The sequence below is a fragment of the Haemaphysalis longicornis genome, unplaced genomic scaffold (genome assembly GCF_048455015.1).
Source record: "Haemaphysalis longicornis isolate Haplotype H1 unplaced genomic scaffold, Haemaphysalis longicornis Haplotype H1 scaffold_6, whole genome shotgun sequence".
Classification (NCBI taxonomy): Eukaryota; Metazoa; Arthropoda; class Arachnida; order Ixodida; family Ixodidae; genus Haemaphysalis; species Haemaphysalis longicornis.
The window spans coordinates 73,284,198-73,302,359 of NW_027526407.1; the positions used below are offsets into that span (position 1 = coordinate 73,284,198).

The 18,162-nt window shown below is 44.8% G+C and overlaps 1 protein-coding gene across 1 annotated transcript; it reads right to left on the minus strand.

Annotated features, from left to right (window-relative positions):
- Positions 1-859: 859 nt before the first annotated feature.
- On the minus strand, positions 860-1,879 carry LOC144143082 (uncharacterized). Its single transcript, XM_077674898.1, has one exon. The coding sequence runs from the start codon at positions 1,709-1,711 to the stop codon at positions 860-862; it is 852 nt and encodes a 283-aa protein (XP_077531024.1). The 5' UTR covers positions 1,712-1,879.
- Positions 1,880-18,162: the final 16,283 nt, after the last annotated feature.

Here is an 18,162-nt window from a genome sequence, read left to right on the forward strand (position 1 = left end):
CCTGAAACCCCGAGCCCTTGATGGTACAAGTTTTTTCGGATGCACCGGGAGCGTAGAGCGTAAGCGCCTGCCCATCAGTAGCTGGGCTGGACTTGTGCCCAACGGCCCAGGTGAGTCTCTATACGCCAGGAGGGCTAGGTACGGGTCAACCGATTTTTCCAAGAGCCGTTTTACAGTTTGTACCGTACGCTCGGCTGCCCCGTTTGATTGCGGGTACCTGGGGCTGGATGTGACGTGATGGAAGCCGTAACTGGCCGCAAACGCAGCAAATTCTGCAGACGCGAACTGAGGACCGTTGTCAGTCAACAATTTCTGGGATCCCGTGCCTGGCAAATACGCTCTTCATTTGTACAATGACCGCCGAAGCGCTTGTGGGCGATAATAGGGCGAGCTCCGGATAACGAGAAAAATAGTCTACGACCACAAGGTAGTCTCTGCCGCGCAAGTGGAAAAGATCAGCTCCTAGCTTTAGCCAAGGCAAGCTGGGAGACTGATTGCATCATCGGTTCGGCTTTTTGAACGCGCAGCGTCGCGCGTTCAAAAAGCCGAACCGATGATGGTTCGGCGGGGAGATGTCGTGTTCCTGTTCCGTTGATCCGTAAACCAAAATGTCATCCATTAGGTTCACCACCCCTGGGAGGCCCTCCAAGATTTCAGCCATTTGCTTTTGGAAGTATTCCGGAGCCGAGCTGATACCGAACGGCAGTCGCTGGAAGCAGTACCTACCGAACGGAGTGATAAAAGTTGTCAGCTCCCGAATCAATTTTTGCACATACGCGTACATTGTTAATACACACTTCCGCGTATCTGGCATTACAGCTGCCGAGTTTCCCGAGAAAAAAATTTTGTCCTTCGCCTTTTAGCACAGACACGCCCACCTGGTTGTTTTCCTTGGACTTCTGGCAGACCACGGCGAAATGCCTTTGGTTCCACAAATGTGGCACCGTGATAACCGTGCGGGGCACCGGGTTCTCGCATGATTCTCACGTCCACAGAACCGGCACCCTGGTAGTCGGCGGTTTTCTCGTGACCATGGCTGCAGCGACTGTCGTTGCTGTTCGGTGGTGCGCCCCTCCCGGTTGATAAACGGCTCGCTCGGTGTCCGTTGAATGATGCCCAGTTCTCCAGTCGTTGCCTCGTTGCTGTCGGCCCGAAGTTCCAGTTGCTGTCGGTGGACTGTTTCCTTGAGTCTGGCCTTCGCTAGAGCGGTCGCTAGCGTAAGAGTGGCATCCATCTGGAGAGCTTCTGACAGCTGTGCGTCTCGGAGGCCTACGACAAATCTGTCCCTGATCATGCGCTCCCGGAATTCTGCAAATTCGCAGCGGTCGGCTAGCTCATGCAGGGCTGTCACAAACTTGTCCACGCTTTCTCCAGGCTCTTGCTTCCGGCGATGAAAATTAGCGCTTTCGTAGACTATGTTCTTGGCGGCCACGAAATGAGCGTCAAACTTTGTCTTCACCACCGCGTAGCTTCGGGACTCTTCCTCCGTCAGGCCGAACGTTTGGAAAATTTTCCTGGCCTGCCTGCCCATGGTGTACAACAGCGTCCTCACCTGGGCTTCCTCCGTTCTGTCGTTGAGCCCCGATGCGTAGCGGTAGTCGTCGAAGGACGTAATCCATTCTGGCCACTCGGAAGTCCTGTCGAAGTTGAACGGCGCAGGCGGTGGCAGGGCGGCCGCTGGTGGGCTGGCTGCCGCTTTCTGGTCCGTCATCGTACGAACGAGTGCAGGGTGAATGCCGCAATGCCACCGAGGGAGAGGAGGCTCATCCCACTTCTGACACCATGTCGTGTCCGCTCCTTTGGGAGCGGTGATGCGAGCAAAAGACTGACGCCACTCCGATGTAGCCGCAAACAAGAAAAAGCCTCGTGTTTATTTCACAGCCGCGTTTTATACAATCCAGCCAGTGACGTCACCTCGGCCCGCGCACCCTGGTGCGCAGCCGCAACAGAGATAACAGATAACACGACACCTTCAAAACCATTTTTCCCTTCTGCACAGATGTGAAGTAGATATTTCCTGCACAGTTCTCTTGGTCTTCGAAGCTGATTTATTTTGGTTGGGTGCGTTTATTTTATTTATATATTTGTTCGCATTGTATTTTTATTTCTTGAGTAGGTATAATAATGCCCTGCATAAAATCCGGAAACCTTATTTTTGGTATGTCTCACCTGCCTTTTTGTACAATCTAATTATTCTCCACGCGCGAAATGGTTTTGCATTTGCAGCTAAACCACTACCCTCTGCAACGCCCCCTGGGTGTCGAAATTACTCGAATATATAAAATATTAAAAATGCCGTAGGCTTCACAAATGAGGCTTCTCAAAACATGCTTCCCGAATCTGCCATAAAACCGTCAGTGGTAGGTTAATATATCTTTCGTCGTAACACAAAAGACCGGAAACTAAACTTGTAATCTGTAGGAGAACAATCGCAGTAATGTAAAGAAGGTCTCTGGGGCACATTTGAAGCATCAAAAATACTTAAAACAGCTTAAAAAAGAAAAACATTTGAAACACCGTAGACAAAGAATGTTAGCACTGGTTCTGGTAAACCATAGGAAGCGACGGGATGAGCGTTCCTTCGACAAAAAGGAATATGGAACTTGTATACTTGGCTTTTATTAGCTTAGCCAAGGTGAGTGACCTTTGTGCCCTAATAAATACATAGATAAGGGACTAAACTAGTGGAACACCGCTATATTGAGATGTAATGTTAACATTCAAGTTTGAAGTATTGATTCAGGTATTCGAGGAAAAAGCGCCTTAAATTAGCAATAAATCATACTTGGGGGTTTAACACACCGACGCTTCATCTGGGATATGAGGCGCGGAGTAGAGGAGGGCTCCGGATTATTTTTACCATCTTTGTATTTCTAGGTGCAACAAAAAATCTGCTTAGAAGGGCGTTTTCTTCTGTTGAATCCATATCAGATCAGCTACGGAGGCCAGGACTGAACTGGCATTTTCGGCTTGCAGCATACTTTATCCACTGCACCACTGCAGAGGGTGCAGCCTTAAATAAGCAGGCGAGCATTTTCAAGTACAGCCGATATATAGGGCTGTCGATGATCTGATGATGGTGATTACGAAGATTAGTGGCTCTCCCTTTGAATCGGGGCGTCGGTTCTCAGCAACCGACTTGCCTGCATTATTTCGCTTACTTGCCCTACTCCCAGATAACCTAATATATTTGCTTCCTCCATCCCATCTCCCTATCTTCCCTGTTTTAAACTAATCGCTCCCACCTCCCTTTTTTTCTGCCCTCGCTGTTCTAAATTCTCATCCGTGTGATTACTCCGCCTGCGCACACATCGCTTCCATACTTTTCCTCCCCCACCACTCCAGTCGCCTCTTAGTCACCTCTATGGCTTTGAAGTTGAGGTTCCTCCTCACCCCAAATTCCAAAGCCTCCACCAGCGTCGTTTCCCCTCACCCCGCGGTGGTCGTATCTCTGTGCAGCCCATGACAATATGGTCTATGGTTTCCCGATCACTGCCGCAGTATGCACATGTTTCATTCTGCTGCCTGTAGCTACCCCTGCATACCTGGGGTCTCAGGCACCCCGCCCGTGCCTCGAAGAGCAAGCACTGCCTCTCGTATTGCCATAGAATCCCTCCTTCTTAATTTCCAGTTTCTCTGTCCTAGAAGTCTCCAGGGTTTTTTCGCTTCCCTTCTCTGTGCCCACTTTGTCGTCTCTGCTGCCTTTACCAGCTTTTTAACTGTTATGTAAATCCCACTTTCCCCTACAGACTTTCAGTACAGCCTGGTCAGCTGTCTGGTCCTCTGTCTGTACCGCGTGTCCACGCTCCTCATATTCAGGTACTTAAACACCCTCGTCGACCATTATTCGTCCTCCATGTCACAATTTCGCTCCTCAAACTTTATCTTACTCTGCGCCTCCCTCGCCTCGAAAGACGGCCAAACCATATCCCTCTGTACCGCTTCATTTGTAGTTTTGCTGTGGGCCCCTAGGGCCAATCTGCCTACCGCCCTCTGATTTACCTCCAGGCCCGCTTTGGCCTCTGGTTTCATGCCCATAACCCGAGTTTGCGAAAGTTCATCCTGGTACCATGACCCCTTTCCAGACTCCCCTTACCACCTTGTATTTGCTGTATCCCCAGAGGGCTCTATGCTTCATTATAGCCGCGTTCCGTCTTCCTTTTGTCTTAAGGTGAGCCTCATGCACCTGCGAGTAATCTTCGCTGTCGTTCAGCCACACTCCTAAATATTTATACTCTTTCACCAATCGTATTTCTACTTGTTGCACTGATACTGTTTTGTGCTCCGCACCGTCATTAAAGACCATGATCCCCGATTTTTCTCTGTTAAAGGACGGTCTTGCTGAATAAAACAACGCAACCTGCCGTTCATTCAGCTACGCGGCACTTTCCCCTTGGGATCATTTTAGGAACGGGCTACCGTCCGATCTTCCCATCACTATAAATGGCAAGACAGAAATTCCAAGTGCAGCACAAATTTTATAACGCAAAGTTTTTTTAAAGTGTGCCAACAATAAATGCTGCGAAGAGCCAGACACATTGTCATATTTGTTATGCAAGTAGTGTTTTCCGCCATAAACAGCTGTGTAGAGTAGGCTGGACGTCATATTTTGTAAAAAAAGTGGAACGCCTTTTGTTTACAGTAGCACGCACAACCCATCGCTTGTTTTTATAACAACGCCGAACAAAACAAGGTAACGCTAAAACAGAAAAACGCCCTTTTGATATTTCCACGAAGCGCCAATCATGGGAATACAATGGTCATCATGTCTGAGAGTTTCCATTTTATGGAAAGTTTTGATACATAGAGAAATTCGGCAATGTTTATAGCCTGTTGCTGTAGTAACTACCCTTTCTGACAGGCGCGTTTAGACACCAAGTCGTACAGCGAACACAGAAGGGTGTACAGTGATTAGTGCCTCAAGGTGCCTGTGTCCTGGCAACGGCACTTAAAGTGTGGGTTTGCGGAGATAGTATTTGTCGTTGTACTCAAAAATGGATACGTTCGCATTCCTGTTCGAGTATCTCCCGGCCACTGCAATAAACCACTCGGAAAGCAATTAATCAACATGAAGTGCCACGAGCTAGATAGGGTGCGGAGAAGCCCTGCGTGGCCTGATCCGCACCCGCACGCCGGATATTCTCAATAAAGTCTTGTTCTCTCTCTCTCTCTCGCGGGTGCCGTTGTCACGTGCTCTAAGCTGCCCCTAAGATCGCATCGTTCCCACCGCAACGCTGCGGCAAACATTGCTATGTGCGACTGGACGCTCGCGGGGAGGGAATTAGCAAACCAGAATGCGGGGAAGCAAACCACACCACGGGAATGAATAAATAAATAAATTTATTGTACCGAAAACTGAAAGTGAAGTCCACCAGCAGGATCAATTCGTGACACCTAGGTGGTGGGCACGAGAAGGCCGTCTGGTGCGGAACGCGGGGGAATTGGATGACATGCGGATAAACAGGAAACATTGAGGAGAGAGGGGTACTGAAATAAAAAAGGGAGGAAAAAACACGCACACGCACGCACGCACGCACGCACGCACACACACATACCCACAAACACGCACACACACACACACACAAACACACGCACACACACGTACACGAGGAGTTAATAGGTTCTTAGCTTTTTATTCAGTCCCAAATTCCTGGACCAGGATAGGAGTGCGGGGAAGAGCCCCGAAGGATCTATGTAAGACACCAGGGCCCAGTTTAGCTCGTATCGCTCCCTGTGAGAACCCGGAGACCAAAGGAGCGATCAACAGCTCTGGCCTCCCTCCCGCAAACTCCGGAAACTGGAAGAGAAGGAGCGGTGCAGGTACAGGAGGGGCGCCCGGTAGTGCCGGCCAGGAAGATTATAGGTTGAGAGGTATGCAGGAGGGGGTTAATACAGAATGGGTTACACAGCTTGAATGACATACAGCAATTGGAGGAGATACATCACAAAGTGGGAACAGAATAGCCACAGAGGAAGTCGTTACACAGGACCACTATAGAGCTGCAGTCTCATTAGGAGATGGCTTATAGGGGGTAAGAGAATTATAATTCGCAATCTTATTTTCTTGGCAAGGGCTTCATGCCGGAGCAAGGACCAGGTATTATCGTCGTTCGGAACACACCGCGCATGCACTCAGATAATATGAAAAAAAAATCAAATTAATACAAATCAAACGTTTAGTTTACTTTTCAGTTAAAAGGATGGAGCAGTTGCAACAAGGTACTGTGAGAAGCAGCTTGACGAGGCGGTGGCACCTGTGTTTACAATAGTGGAAAAAACACGCACCAATACGTACTCTCAAAGCGTTTTCACGGACGCCCAGAGACCCACATAGCCGTACTACACACAGAGATCGTCGCACATTCTTCAGGGAAACACAAAAACACCACGAAGAAAGTCTAATACCTACTCTAAAGGCGTCTTCACAAACGAAAAAAAAACGTTGTTGTACACACGGCACAAAATAGTATTGTTGTGCACAGGGATAGTCTAACAGTTACACACTTCTTCGTTGTTTTACACTATAGCGTAACTTGTGAAAACATAGTTCTCGGACAAAGTACTTTTAAGAGTATAACCTTTGCAAACAATAGCAAAAAGTAGCACGAGCAATCAAAAATGCTAAAATAAGACGACAGAAAAAACACCTTGTAAACTGTTCTTTGGCAAGCGACCTATGTCTATAGCGTTCTCTATAAATAGATGGGAGAGCGTATCGGGTATTGATTGAGAAGAATAGTTGTTTTGCGGGGTGGGGACAAACCACGTCTCCAGGAAACGTGTTTTATGCCAGTGAGGTGTTTTCTGTAGCATGGATAGGTCACAAAAAACACGTTATTGTTTTTCTTCCCCACGCAGCGCGCTAATGTCAAGCGGTAGATGTAAAGGTGGTTTATCTTCAGTACTCTGTACTGATAAAGACATTCTAGGGTGTGAAAATAAAAGTAAACATTTGCCATAACTCTCATGTCCTTTTTCTGTATATTTTTTACTTGTATGTTGTTGATCCGTAAATCAGGTGTTGCTAAATAGCCTGAGGTGAGAGTAAGGAATTCCATAACAAAAACTTTATGCGCACAGGCAGCAGGTACCTATTTTTATTTAACAGGCCAATTGTTTTGCAAGTATTTCATTAACATGATGATCTCATGTGAGGTTACTCGAAACGTACTCTCCTAACACTTCATACATTAAACCGTTTGTATTTTGCATTGACCAAGGCAGACGTGAGGCCGACCAGCTGTGGAATTTTTCGATCGGAATGGTATAGCTTTAGTATTTTGAAAATTTATCACTCGAGAATTTCGCATTTCGTTTAGTCAAGAAAAACAGAAGGGGTAAAACATCCGGACAGATTTTTTCGATACCTTCAGTTTTCCTACCCGATACTAACGGGGTTGTAGCATCTGCATTGCAGATAAGGGATATTTGCGAGCTTGAGACGACGTACTTCAAATCATTCACATACAAAGAGAACAAGAGAGGCCGTAGTATCCCTCCCTGGGGGACTCCAGCCTCAATGCACTTTATTTCAGAGTGCAAGCTACCAAGGGCAAGCTGTTGTTTTCGATGGCATAGATTTTCTGGCACGCAATTTTCTGAGCAAATTATGACACGTAATTTTCTGAGCAAATTATACGACCTGATGAATCAAACACTTTAGATAAGTGAATATAAGAATTCATCGTTAAAATATGACTGAAGAAGTTGCTTTATATTATTTCAGTTTGTTTTACTGTAGGAGTTTCAGTCGGGCAATGTTTCCTGAAGCCATGCCTAAAATTACCCGGTAACAATTGTTTATAAAGGTAGTCCGAGAGTCTTAGGTGTGTAAGCTTTCCGATTACTTAAAAAAATTGGCAGAATTGAAATGCGTAGATAATTGTTGAACGCATTTTTCGTACATTTGATAAGTAACACAACATTCGAAATTTGCATTTTTGGGGAAAATGTGCCACCCTGCAAGACTAAATTAAATATGTGGGTTAGCGGAAATGTGACTAAATCTACAACAAACTTAGCGAGCCTAATTTGTGAGTAACGTACGTCGCAAGTACTAGTATTGTGTAAATTTACGATAGCACTTCTTGCCCCCTACACGTTGATGGGACATGTAGTGTTCAAGCTTAAAGGTTTATTGCATGAATTGCGGCGTTCTAACTGCATATCAGAATATTTATCAATAAAAATGCTGAAGACGTCAGCTAATGATGGACTCGATGAAGTCTGACCATCATAATTATTGTTGTTAGCTGACAGGTTCGAGAATGGCGAAGTACAAAATTTATCTTCTTCCACGTTAAGTCAGGTCGTTTGAGATTGTTCCGAGGAAGATGCAGCGCAACCACATGCTATGCTTCCCGCACGTAAGACCATGACGCTATGTTCATGGCTCATGCCGAATATGCGCCTAGCGCTTACGGGAAACGATGAGGAGGATGAGGATTCGCTCTCGCTCGTACCGCGGCCACCTTCCCTGACTTGTGACTTCTCCTCCTTGAACTGCTTTACTGTAAATGCCTGGCAATACACCGTTATTTATTGTGCCTTCCTTGTATCATCATATGGTGGAGGTTACAATGTGATTCCTGTCGGTAAGCTTCACTCAACATGGAGCTGCGTAGCGGTCGCCACATCAGTCTTCAGACCATGTCATCGAATGAAGAAACGGCTTAATTGGCACCGGTCATCATTGTGTCCCACCCAAGAGAACCCTGTACGTTCCGCGGCACGGATAATGTCGACGTTGAAGACTGGCTCCGCGGGTATGAGCGCGTTAGCTCTCACTACTACTGGGATGACACTTTGATTCGAGGGAACGTCTATTATTCTTTGAGGGGCGCAGCAAAGGCTTGTATTGACACCAATGAGACCACGGCAACAAGATGGGACGGCTGCAAGCAGGATCTCCGTGACCTTTCCGGGCAGCCCGTAACTAACCACATTGCTGCCAAAAACCAGCTGGCCTCCCGTGTGCAAACGTCCACTGAATCGTATGATGCGTACAGTCAGGAAGTTCTTGCACTGTGTCAAAATATCGACAACCAGATGTCTGAAGACGACAAAGTAGCGAATATTTTGAAGGGCATCGCCGATAACGCTTTCCACCTGCTTGTTTAAAGACTCCACCAGTGTCGACGCCATAATTAAAGAGTACCGTCGCTTCGAGCAGGCAAAAAGACGCCGCATCCCACCGCAGTACGCCCGGCTCCCAAACAAAACTTCGTCGTGTGAGGATTGATTGATTGTAGGTTTTAACGCGCCGACGCAACGCAGGCGATGAGGCGCGCCGTAGTGGAGGGCTCCGGATTAATTTTGACCACCTGGGGATCTTTAACGTGCGCCGAAATCTCGTACACACGGGCGTTTTTGCTTTTCGCCTCCATCAGAAAAGCAGCCGCCGCGGCCGGGAATCGAACCCGCGACCTCGTGCTCAGCAGCGCAACGCCTTAGCCACTAAGCCACCGCGGCGGGTTTCGTCGTGTGAGGACCTTTCCCCATGCCCTGCATCGGCAGCTGAGGTCAGTCCTTCCCTAACCAGAAGCATCGCTAAGGTCGTACGTCGGGTGCTGGAGGCTATGGCTCCGGCATGTTCCAACCAAGCACTTGATAGTGGTCTGTATTATACGACGCCTCACCCAGGCAGTCGTCTGGAAAGAAAATGCGAACATGGCTTTTCTTAGCTCCTGCTCTGTGATTTGCCACAATGTCCGCTACAACTACGTCTTCGCCGAGCCACAGGCTCACTTCGGCCTTCCTGACTCTCGGACAAGGAACCTCGCTTAAGTGCGCACCGCGGACAATAGGCCCAACCGCTTTACCTGCAGTCGGGTTGGTTGTAAACCAATAGAACAATAGACCAATAGCCGTAGACCAATGAGTAGGGTGTCCGTCTCGGCTTCGGAAGGTGGTTGGTTCGAATCCCACCACCGGACCCCCAGTGGTAAAGAAAATAGGGTCAAAGCGTCCCTTCGGCGTGGCGCCCGGCTCTTCCAAGGGGTGTACGCTTGGGAGAAGCTCCGCTAACCCCAGCCGAAGCCCGAAAGGGCTACTCAATTTCGAACGAAATATCACCGACTTCAGAGAGTGACTTGCACAGTCCTTGTAAACAAAGTTGCCCGTTACTTCAGAAGTTGGACTGTTGCCCGTTACTTCCTGTAGGAGAAAAAAAATGAAATATACTCTTACCATAAAACGTTCTGATTAAATCAATAAAATCAACCGTAATAATCACATTCAACAATGTATTTGTACTAAGCATTCAGGGCTACGTCATTAGACACATCTGACGAACGCACGCGGACACACGTGCATCGAATTTATCTGAAGTTGCCTGCATTCTCATTTTGTAAAGAGGCGCAACTCATGCGTGGCTAACAATTCTAACTCGTGTGCATAGCTGTCCAGCTGGCCAATGTCGCATAGAAGATGGACAGGAACGGGGCTTCTGACAGATGATTGGTACCACCCGACAGACGTGGCAAATCACGCGGTCTTGCTCTTTTGTGGAGCCAGCTAGGCTTGCTGATTATTTCTCAGTGGAAGTCATGCTTCCCCTATAGGAGTGTGCTGGCAGGTGCTTCAAAGTGTACCCGAATTTTATAAGGTACTTATTAGGCGATCACCTTGTGGAGTAAAAAAATGTGAGAAGAATACATTAGGTTGTTTCGTTCCTTTTTTCACCTATCGCGTCGTTATAGGCATATACGCGCAAACTACAAATATTTTACATGTGTTTTTTCTGCGTCCACTGAAGTTATCAACACAGATGTGTTAAGATTGATGTCATAATTATGTGGCAAGCGACATGTCCTTCAGACTACTGATTTCTAAATTTCATCTGTATGTTTTTTTTACTTCGATATGAGGAACGCTTCAGCTTACGAGTTATTGGGCTCAGACGTTATTATTTCTTGAACTTGAAAATACATCCGGAGAATACGTTATAATGAAAATTGCTTTCATACTATCTTGCAGAAAATTGGACATGGCAGGGAGAAATTTGAAGTTCCTAATATTACTTATACTATTATGTTTATCCGACGCGAGAACGACTACGCGGCGGGGTTATCCCCCTGATGATGCAGAGCGCGACATAATAAGGGTAAGTAAGGCTGCGGGGGGAAGATCTGGACTGGAAGACAGCCAAGGTGCGAGTAAGACGGCGAAGGTGCCACTACACAACCCAATATTCTGTGTAAAGTTAACAAAGGGGCCATAAACAGATAAACCGCATGATAACAACATGTGTATCTAGTAAAACAAATGATTGATAACGAGAAAAGACAGCCAACTGTAAGATTTGAACCAGGTTCTGGCGATGGCTACCCATAAGCAAGACCTCTTCACCACGAGCAAGTGTTTCTTTATTTTCTCTTTTAACAACATCATACAACAAAGCGCAAGCTCAATCTGGTGGTTCATGTGAATGAATACCGCGGCCGTGCCGTGGGCAAGTAGTTAAAACTTGTGGTATTTAATCATAATAAAATACTCGTTATTTTCAAGGCCCATCGTGACACCCTTGTGAGATCGTCACCCACTTGTGTGGCTGGGAAGTTTAGGTGCTGCATTTGATCCGTATGTTGTGCCGCTTATTTGGAAGCACTTTGTTGTATTAAAAGAAAGAATTAACAAGTTCAGCTACTTTTACTTCAGTTCGTCAAGACAGCGTGCTCAAAAGTGGCTCACTTGTTACATATGTCATCCCTACGTAGCAAATATGATTGCCTGACGTGACCCTGTGATAAAGGCGAAAGGACTTGTTCCTGATTTTTAAAAATGTAATATACCAACACAAGTGGTTTGTAACAACATCAACACAATTAGTTCGTGAGATGCTGGCAAGGTAGGTTGTGGCGTTTTTGGTCTTCATCACGACTGTGAGGTCTTTTCACTCCTGAGTATGCCTTTTGCTAGTTTGCGAAAGCTAAATCCTCTGCAATCGAGTGAGCAATTATCGGGCCTCACCAAAAGACCTAATAGACATCTCTTCGCAATGAGTTCTACTTCGTTTTCTGTTTAAAATAATTTTCGTCGGGCCTCACCAAAAGACCTAATAGACATCTCTTCCCAATGAGTTCTACTTCGTGTTCTGTTGATGCTAATTGAGTGTTTATGTATTGGTACATCTTTGTTTCAGTTTTACGCCACCCCCTACAATATTTGGACGACAAATGGAACCCTGATTGACGAGTGCGTCACGTGCAAAGTTGACAAAGTAATATTACTCGAAGAGCTTAAGTATGTTGTTTTCTGGCGTTATTACAACATTGATGAAGTCCGGTAAGCTCGAGCTTTCCTTTGCGCTCATGAATGGTCCTGCATGAAGCCTTTGTTTTCGTTTCCAGAGTAATATTAAAGTTAAATGGGACATTCATGTGGCCAGCACCACGTACAGCACCGGACAGAATGATTGTCACCGTTATGAATGGTATAAGCATTTCTCCTTTGCTTAAAAAATTGAAAACAAGGAAATGCGTTACACCCTTTTTTACAACGAAAACATTTGTGCTTTTACATGATGTATTGCAAAATTTATTTTCATGACCTACTATATGGAAAGGTGTTCTGCTGTTTCATTACGTGCGCTGGAAGTTCTGTATTATTTCTAAACGTTCCCAACGATAACAGTTCAGAAATTAAAATAACCAGCCAACGACTACAAATGTGTAACTACCTTCAGCTTTAATTTCTGCAGGTACAAGTCATCTGCAAATCTGAATGCACCGAGGCTGTAGCGATATTGTTGAGAAACAGTGACTTTTCCTTAGCATCTTTACTAAGTAATACCTAACCGAAACCTATTGGAAAATTAGCAGTTTCACTTGTATTGAACAACCGTAAATCATGTGTGGTTCAGTTAGCATGACATGGGCAATCATGAAATCAAAAAACGCTGTTTGCTCAATTTGTTTTTTCAACCAAAGCAATCCACAAGAAGGAAAATAACTCGTTCAGTTGAGCGTTACATTTTCACTTGAGAGTAGGTACGGGACAGCCCCGAAAAATCGGAACGCAGCTTTTTTTACATGTAGTTGAAATGTGTAAAATAATAACATAGTTTTCAATGTAAAGAAATAAACTCTTCTTGCTGTTTTATCTTTATGTAATCAGGAGTGGTTAAAATGCGTGAAAGAAACTGACAGACAGCTACAATTCACAATACGAAATAATATTCGCAAGTTTTCTTTATTTCTGCTTCGTAGAGAACTTAGCACGGTAACATATGCTTTCGCATTCTTTGAATATTTTGTTTAAAAACGTTTTGAAAACATCCCAGGGCTCAATTTTTCTGTATTGTGGTAAAGCTTGTTATTGATTATAGCCACTTAATACAGATTCTCTAATGGTGAATTCAGATTCCCTGCAGCAGACGCGTACGCATGGTGGTGAGCAGGCCCCGACTCCTCCTTGGCAGTGGGAGCTAAACCAGATCAAATAGCTCAACCAATATTGTCACGAAGCCAAAGACGACGCAGTTGTCTTCAAGACAAACAAGTTTATTTTAGCGAACTTGTACTCCATTAACAACTCAAAGAATACCTACACAGGCGGCGAAGCAGCAGTCAACAAAGTGACGTGCGCGAGCGAGTGTCGGAGAGTCGAATGGCGCGGCGTCTGCTCTGCGGGAATTTATCTTTGGGCGCGAGTGTTTCTAGAACCGTCGACACACATCCAGAACATTGTAGATCAAAGAAGATTAGTCTAAGCTAGTGACGTAGGGCGAAACAGTCTCTTTATCTGAATGAGATAGTCCGCGCGGCATAAAAATAAAGAATGAAACACGCGCTTCGCTTGGGACACAGATAACAGAGCCGGGCGCAGCCGGGCAGTAAAACCAAACCATAAATAAACAAACCCATTCATAGTATAGCGGCAATATCAATAAACTGGAGATATTGACAGATTATTTGGTGTCGCTAGCTACACCAACCGTACACTATTTCCGTATCTGCTCTCAACACCATCCTCTTTTCGGCGTCCATAAACAAACAAAAATGACAGAAAAGAATTCGGAAGTCAGTAGGGTACGTCGTTGGCATATCGAAGTTTTTTTTTTTTTACAATTGGAATTGTTACAGTGTTTCTCAGCACCTTGAGTGTTCACTTTGAATCTGAATTGCTGCAGTTCATAGATTTGCTTTTGTTTTCTGTAGGCTACTGTTTTTAAGTTCAGCCCATGTTCTGTGGAGGGGGGTTAGAGATTTTCACTCAAATAAATGACGGCGTACACCACCGCCCATCCGCCTTTTTTTTACGGATCGGTCATGCCCTGGTATCTGAAACTCAGAACACGTTCTAACATTCAATGTTGCTACTCTCGCACAAGTGAAGAGTGCACTGTAAGCAAACCTTCCATCGGTTCATGCAAGTGGGCGGAATATTTCCATGTTTAAGCAACCAATGAAATTTCGTGCACTACGCTACGTTGTCATACCAAATTTCACTAGCATCGTACCTCAATTTTCATAACTTTTATTGTTGAGTAATCATTCGTTATTCACTTATCAAGCCAATTTATTATTGTAGTAACCTATTTTAGTTCCACGGTTTACTCACATCCATCTGTCTATCATCATCCCAAAAGTATTGTTTAACATCATTTCATTCACTCCTGCACTTATTTCTCTTTGAATCTTCCGAATGTATTTTATTCAGCTTTGATTCCTCTGAATTAACATGATTATACGATCCGTAATTATTTACTTTATCTTCAAATTACAGTTTGATCCACCTTAGTTCACTTTTGGCTCTTGTGATACGCTTTATTTATCTTAATTCCTAAGCCTTTGAAATAATTAAATAACCAAATAATGCAATATAATTTATTTTGATGTTTCTTGATTCGGATGGATTCTTCCTATTGTCAATTGAACTGTCTTAATTTGCTTTCTTCTGCTTGTGCATTCACTTCAATTGATCTTAATTTTCTTTGGGTCCTGTTGGTTATGTTTAACTCAAACTTCACTGAATTAGATATCTATAAATTTATGGAATAATCTGCTTTATTCACCCAAAAAAGTTATGAATTCCCTTTCATTCCAGTTGTCCATCTTGAGTCCTTTCCATTTGGTTTTCCTTCTTTTGTACTTCGATTTGAACCCTTTTAATTTCCTTTGGCCTCTGTTAAGTCACGTTTATCTACCTTGTTTTGTTTGTTCGTTCACTTTGGGTTACAAGTATTCTTCCTAATTCACAGTGATTCTCCTTTACTTCTTGTCATTCTTTGGTAATTCACATGAATTCACTTTTCTTAACTTTGGATACAGCTGATTCACTTCGATATGAGTTAGTTCATTTAGTCAAACAATGCACTTATTTATGATTGTTCGCTGCTGATACGATTCCTGTTAATTTGCGTTGTCCTACTTACTAAGTCGCTTGAATTCATCTGCATTAATTTTTATTGCTGTTGATTTTGTTCGGTTTATCTTGGTTAGCTTTGATGCAGTTTAATTGACTAAGCCAACCGCTTTAATTCCTCTGATTCAAGCGAAGTCCCTTTCAATACGCTGAATTCGCCGTAATTTCTGTGACTTTTCTTTGTCTTCTTGCGCAATTTACTTTGATTCCCCTTAATTCATGTTGCTTCCAGTGACGCATTTTTATCTAAACTTAATTCTCTTTTTTCGTCACTGCGTAACTTTGATTATTCAGAATTCACATTTTTTCCTCTTAATTTGATTTTCCTTTTTTCAACTTCGGTTCAGCGAATACACTTTGAACTTTGTTAAGTAATGTTTTTTTTTTATTTATTCACTTTGATGCTTCTCAATTCACTCAATCATAAACTTCAATTTACTTTGTATCCTTTAACTGACATTGATTCTTCTAAATTTGCAGTGTCTTCATTCACTTTTCTTCCCGGTTTTTTTCTTCATTCACTTGGATTCTTCTTACTTCACTTTTATTCCTCTTAATTCCTTTTTTACTGCTTACTGATTTGTAATTTATATGCTCGTCCTCAGTAATGATTTCGTTCACTCTGCCCTTACAAATTAAAAGGCGATAGGCGTTCAGCGTTTCTTTTATGACGGGTGTTGACTGCCAATTTTTGCTCTGACTTTAAAGGTCTCCCGAATGACACGGCCTAGTATGCTTCCCCGCTATCTCAAAATTATCATAATTCATTGTTTTGCTCTGATCACATAATAAAAACATCATATTTTTATTGTTTTTGATACGTTGTTTTGCTTGTTACCGGAACCAAAGTCCTTTTTTAGTTCCCTCGTTGATTCCTACAAAGATCACGGTGCGAGCTCTGGCGCGGCCCGTCGGTGACCACAGATTCTCTGTGACGCACCGGTACGCGACTCCCGCACCCCGGCTCGCATTCCTTTAACGTCGGCGGAGTAGATCCGAGGCGTCATGTAGCGGTTGATAAGGAAGGTGCTGCGTACATTTGGGCATCCTCCATTACCGACCATCCCTGTCGGAACCTTCGTCTTTGTCCGAATCGGAGCTTTGCGAGTCGATGCCTTTCACACAAAGCTTCATCTTGCCCCTTGAGCGACGCAAGAGTATGCTCTTCCGGCTTTCTGGGTGTCTTGAACGTCTCTGATTCGGTAGCAGTCTTTGGGGAGCTTCTCAGATATGAAATACGGTTCCTTATATTTGTCTTTGAGTTTTCAATATTCTCCGCTCGCTAAAAGTTCTCGCTTGACTAGAACGATATTTCCATGGTGTAAACTTGGACTTGATCCCGCTTCCCGATGTAACGTATTTGCTGCTTATTTAGGTGGTTACGGAAGTTTGCCATTGGTGCGGCCTTTTTCTTCTCCAGCTTTTTGCCGAAAAGTTCCGTGAGTGAGTCATCCACGCAATCACCCGTAATGCTGCATAATCTCAAGTTGAACAACAGTCCAAACAGCATGGCCTTCGTGGCCTGGTGCATGGCGTTATTAGTTTGTCACTGCACCTGAGGCAATGTCGAGTTCCAATCGCGACCGCCGTCTCTTTCGGTCGTGCTTGCGACCGCCGGAGTTATGAGGTTGTACCGCTATACTGCGTAGCACTCGCAGTCTTGACCTGCTTAATCGAAAGCGTTCACACATTGCCCTCAACTTCGCACTTTTGAACGCGGTGTCCCCGTCTGTGATTACCGTATTTTGTGGTGTGAAAACGCTAGCAATGTCCCGAAGAAACAGCACCGCTGGTCTAGCTGAGGTGTTACAAAGTAATGCGACCATCTCGCAAATGACGAACTTCGTGAAGCCATGAATAGCCACAATTATATACGCATTGCCCGATTTTCTCAGAACAAATGGTGCGAGTCTGTCAATGCGGATCGAGTGAAATGGCTATTACGCCTTCTGGATGCTATGGATCTAGCCTGGTTTACTTCCCGCGTACGCCTTGTGGGAAAGGCATTCAACGCAAGCGACTATGTGTTGTTTCGCGTAGCGCTTGAAGCATGGGCACCAGTAGGTCTCTCTTAACCTTGCCAGTTTGTCTTCCAAAGCGAGACGACCGATTTCATCGTGAAAAGGATCCAGAACCCTTCAATGGGTCTGGCAAAGAACGACCTAGATGTACCTTTCCGGAAAATCCGCGTCTTGAAGCTCCTTCAACACCTTGCCGTTGTGCAACGGATATTCGCATTGAATGCACCGATCCCCTTTTGTGAGGGCTTGTTTTTCTTAATCTCTCTTTTAATGGAATTATTTTGGGATCAATAACTTGAGTGACAGCAAGGCTTTCTTCAACCTCTGAGTTCGAAGCGAAGATCTGGAGACCGCCCACAACGTCGGTCTGCTAAGGAGGGTTGCGTGGTGAGTGGCTTAGTGCGTCGACAAGCGCCATGGTTGTACCCTTTCGATACTCATTATCGAAGCTATTCGTTTGTAGTTGAAGCCACCTTCTGCCACTCCGATGCAGAAGTGTTCTTTTGGTCATGGTGTTGCGCGCATCATTGCAGTAAAGCACCACTTTGAAGTTTTTTTTCTTTCGCGTAGGTATTCAGCGCCCACACAACTGCCAAAGTGTCGAGCTTGCTTTAGTGGTATCTTTACTGCGAGTTGGTCGTCTCCGACTGGCGTACACGGCTGTACGAAGCTCCCCGTTTGCTTGCTCTTGTCAGCGAATATTCCCCAGTCTATCTTTGCTGGCACCTGTGAGCACTTCATCCGTGAGATATAAGCCAAGATAGGCTTTGAAATG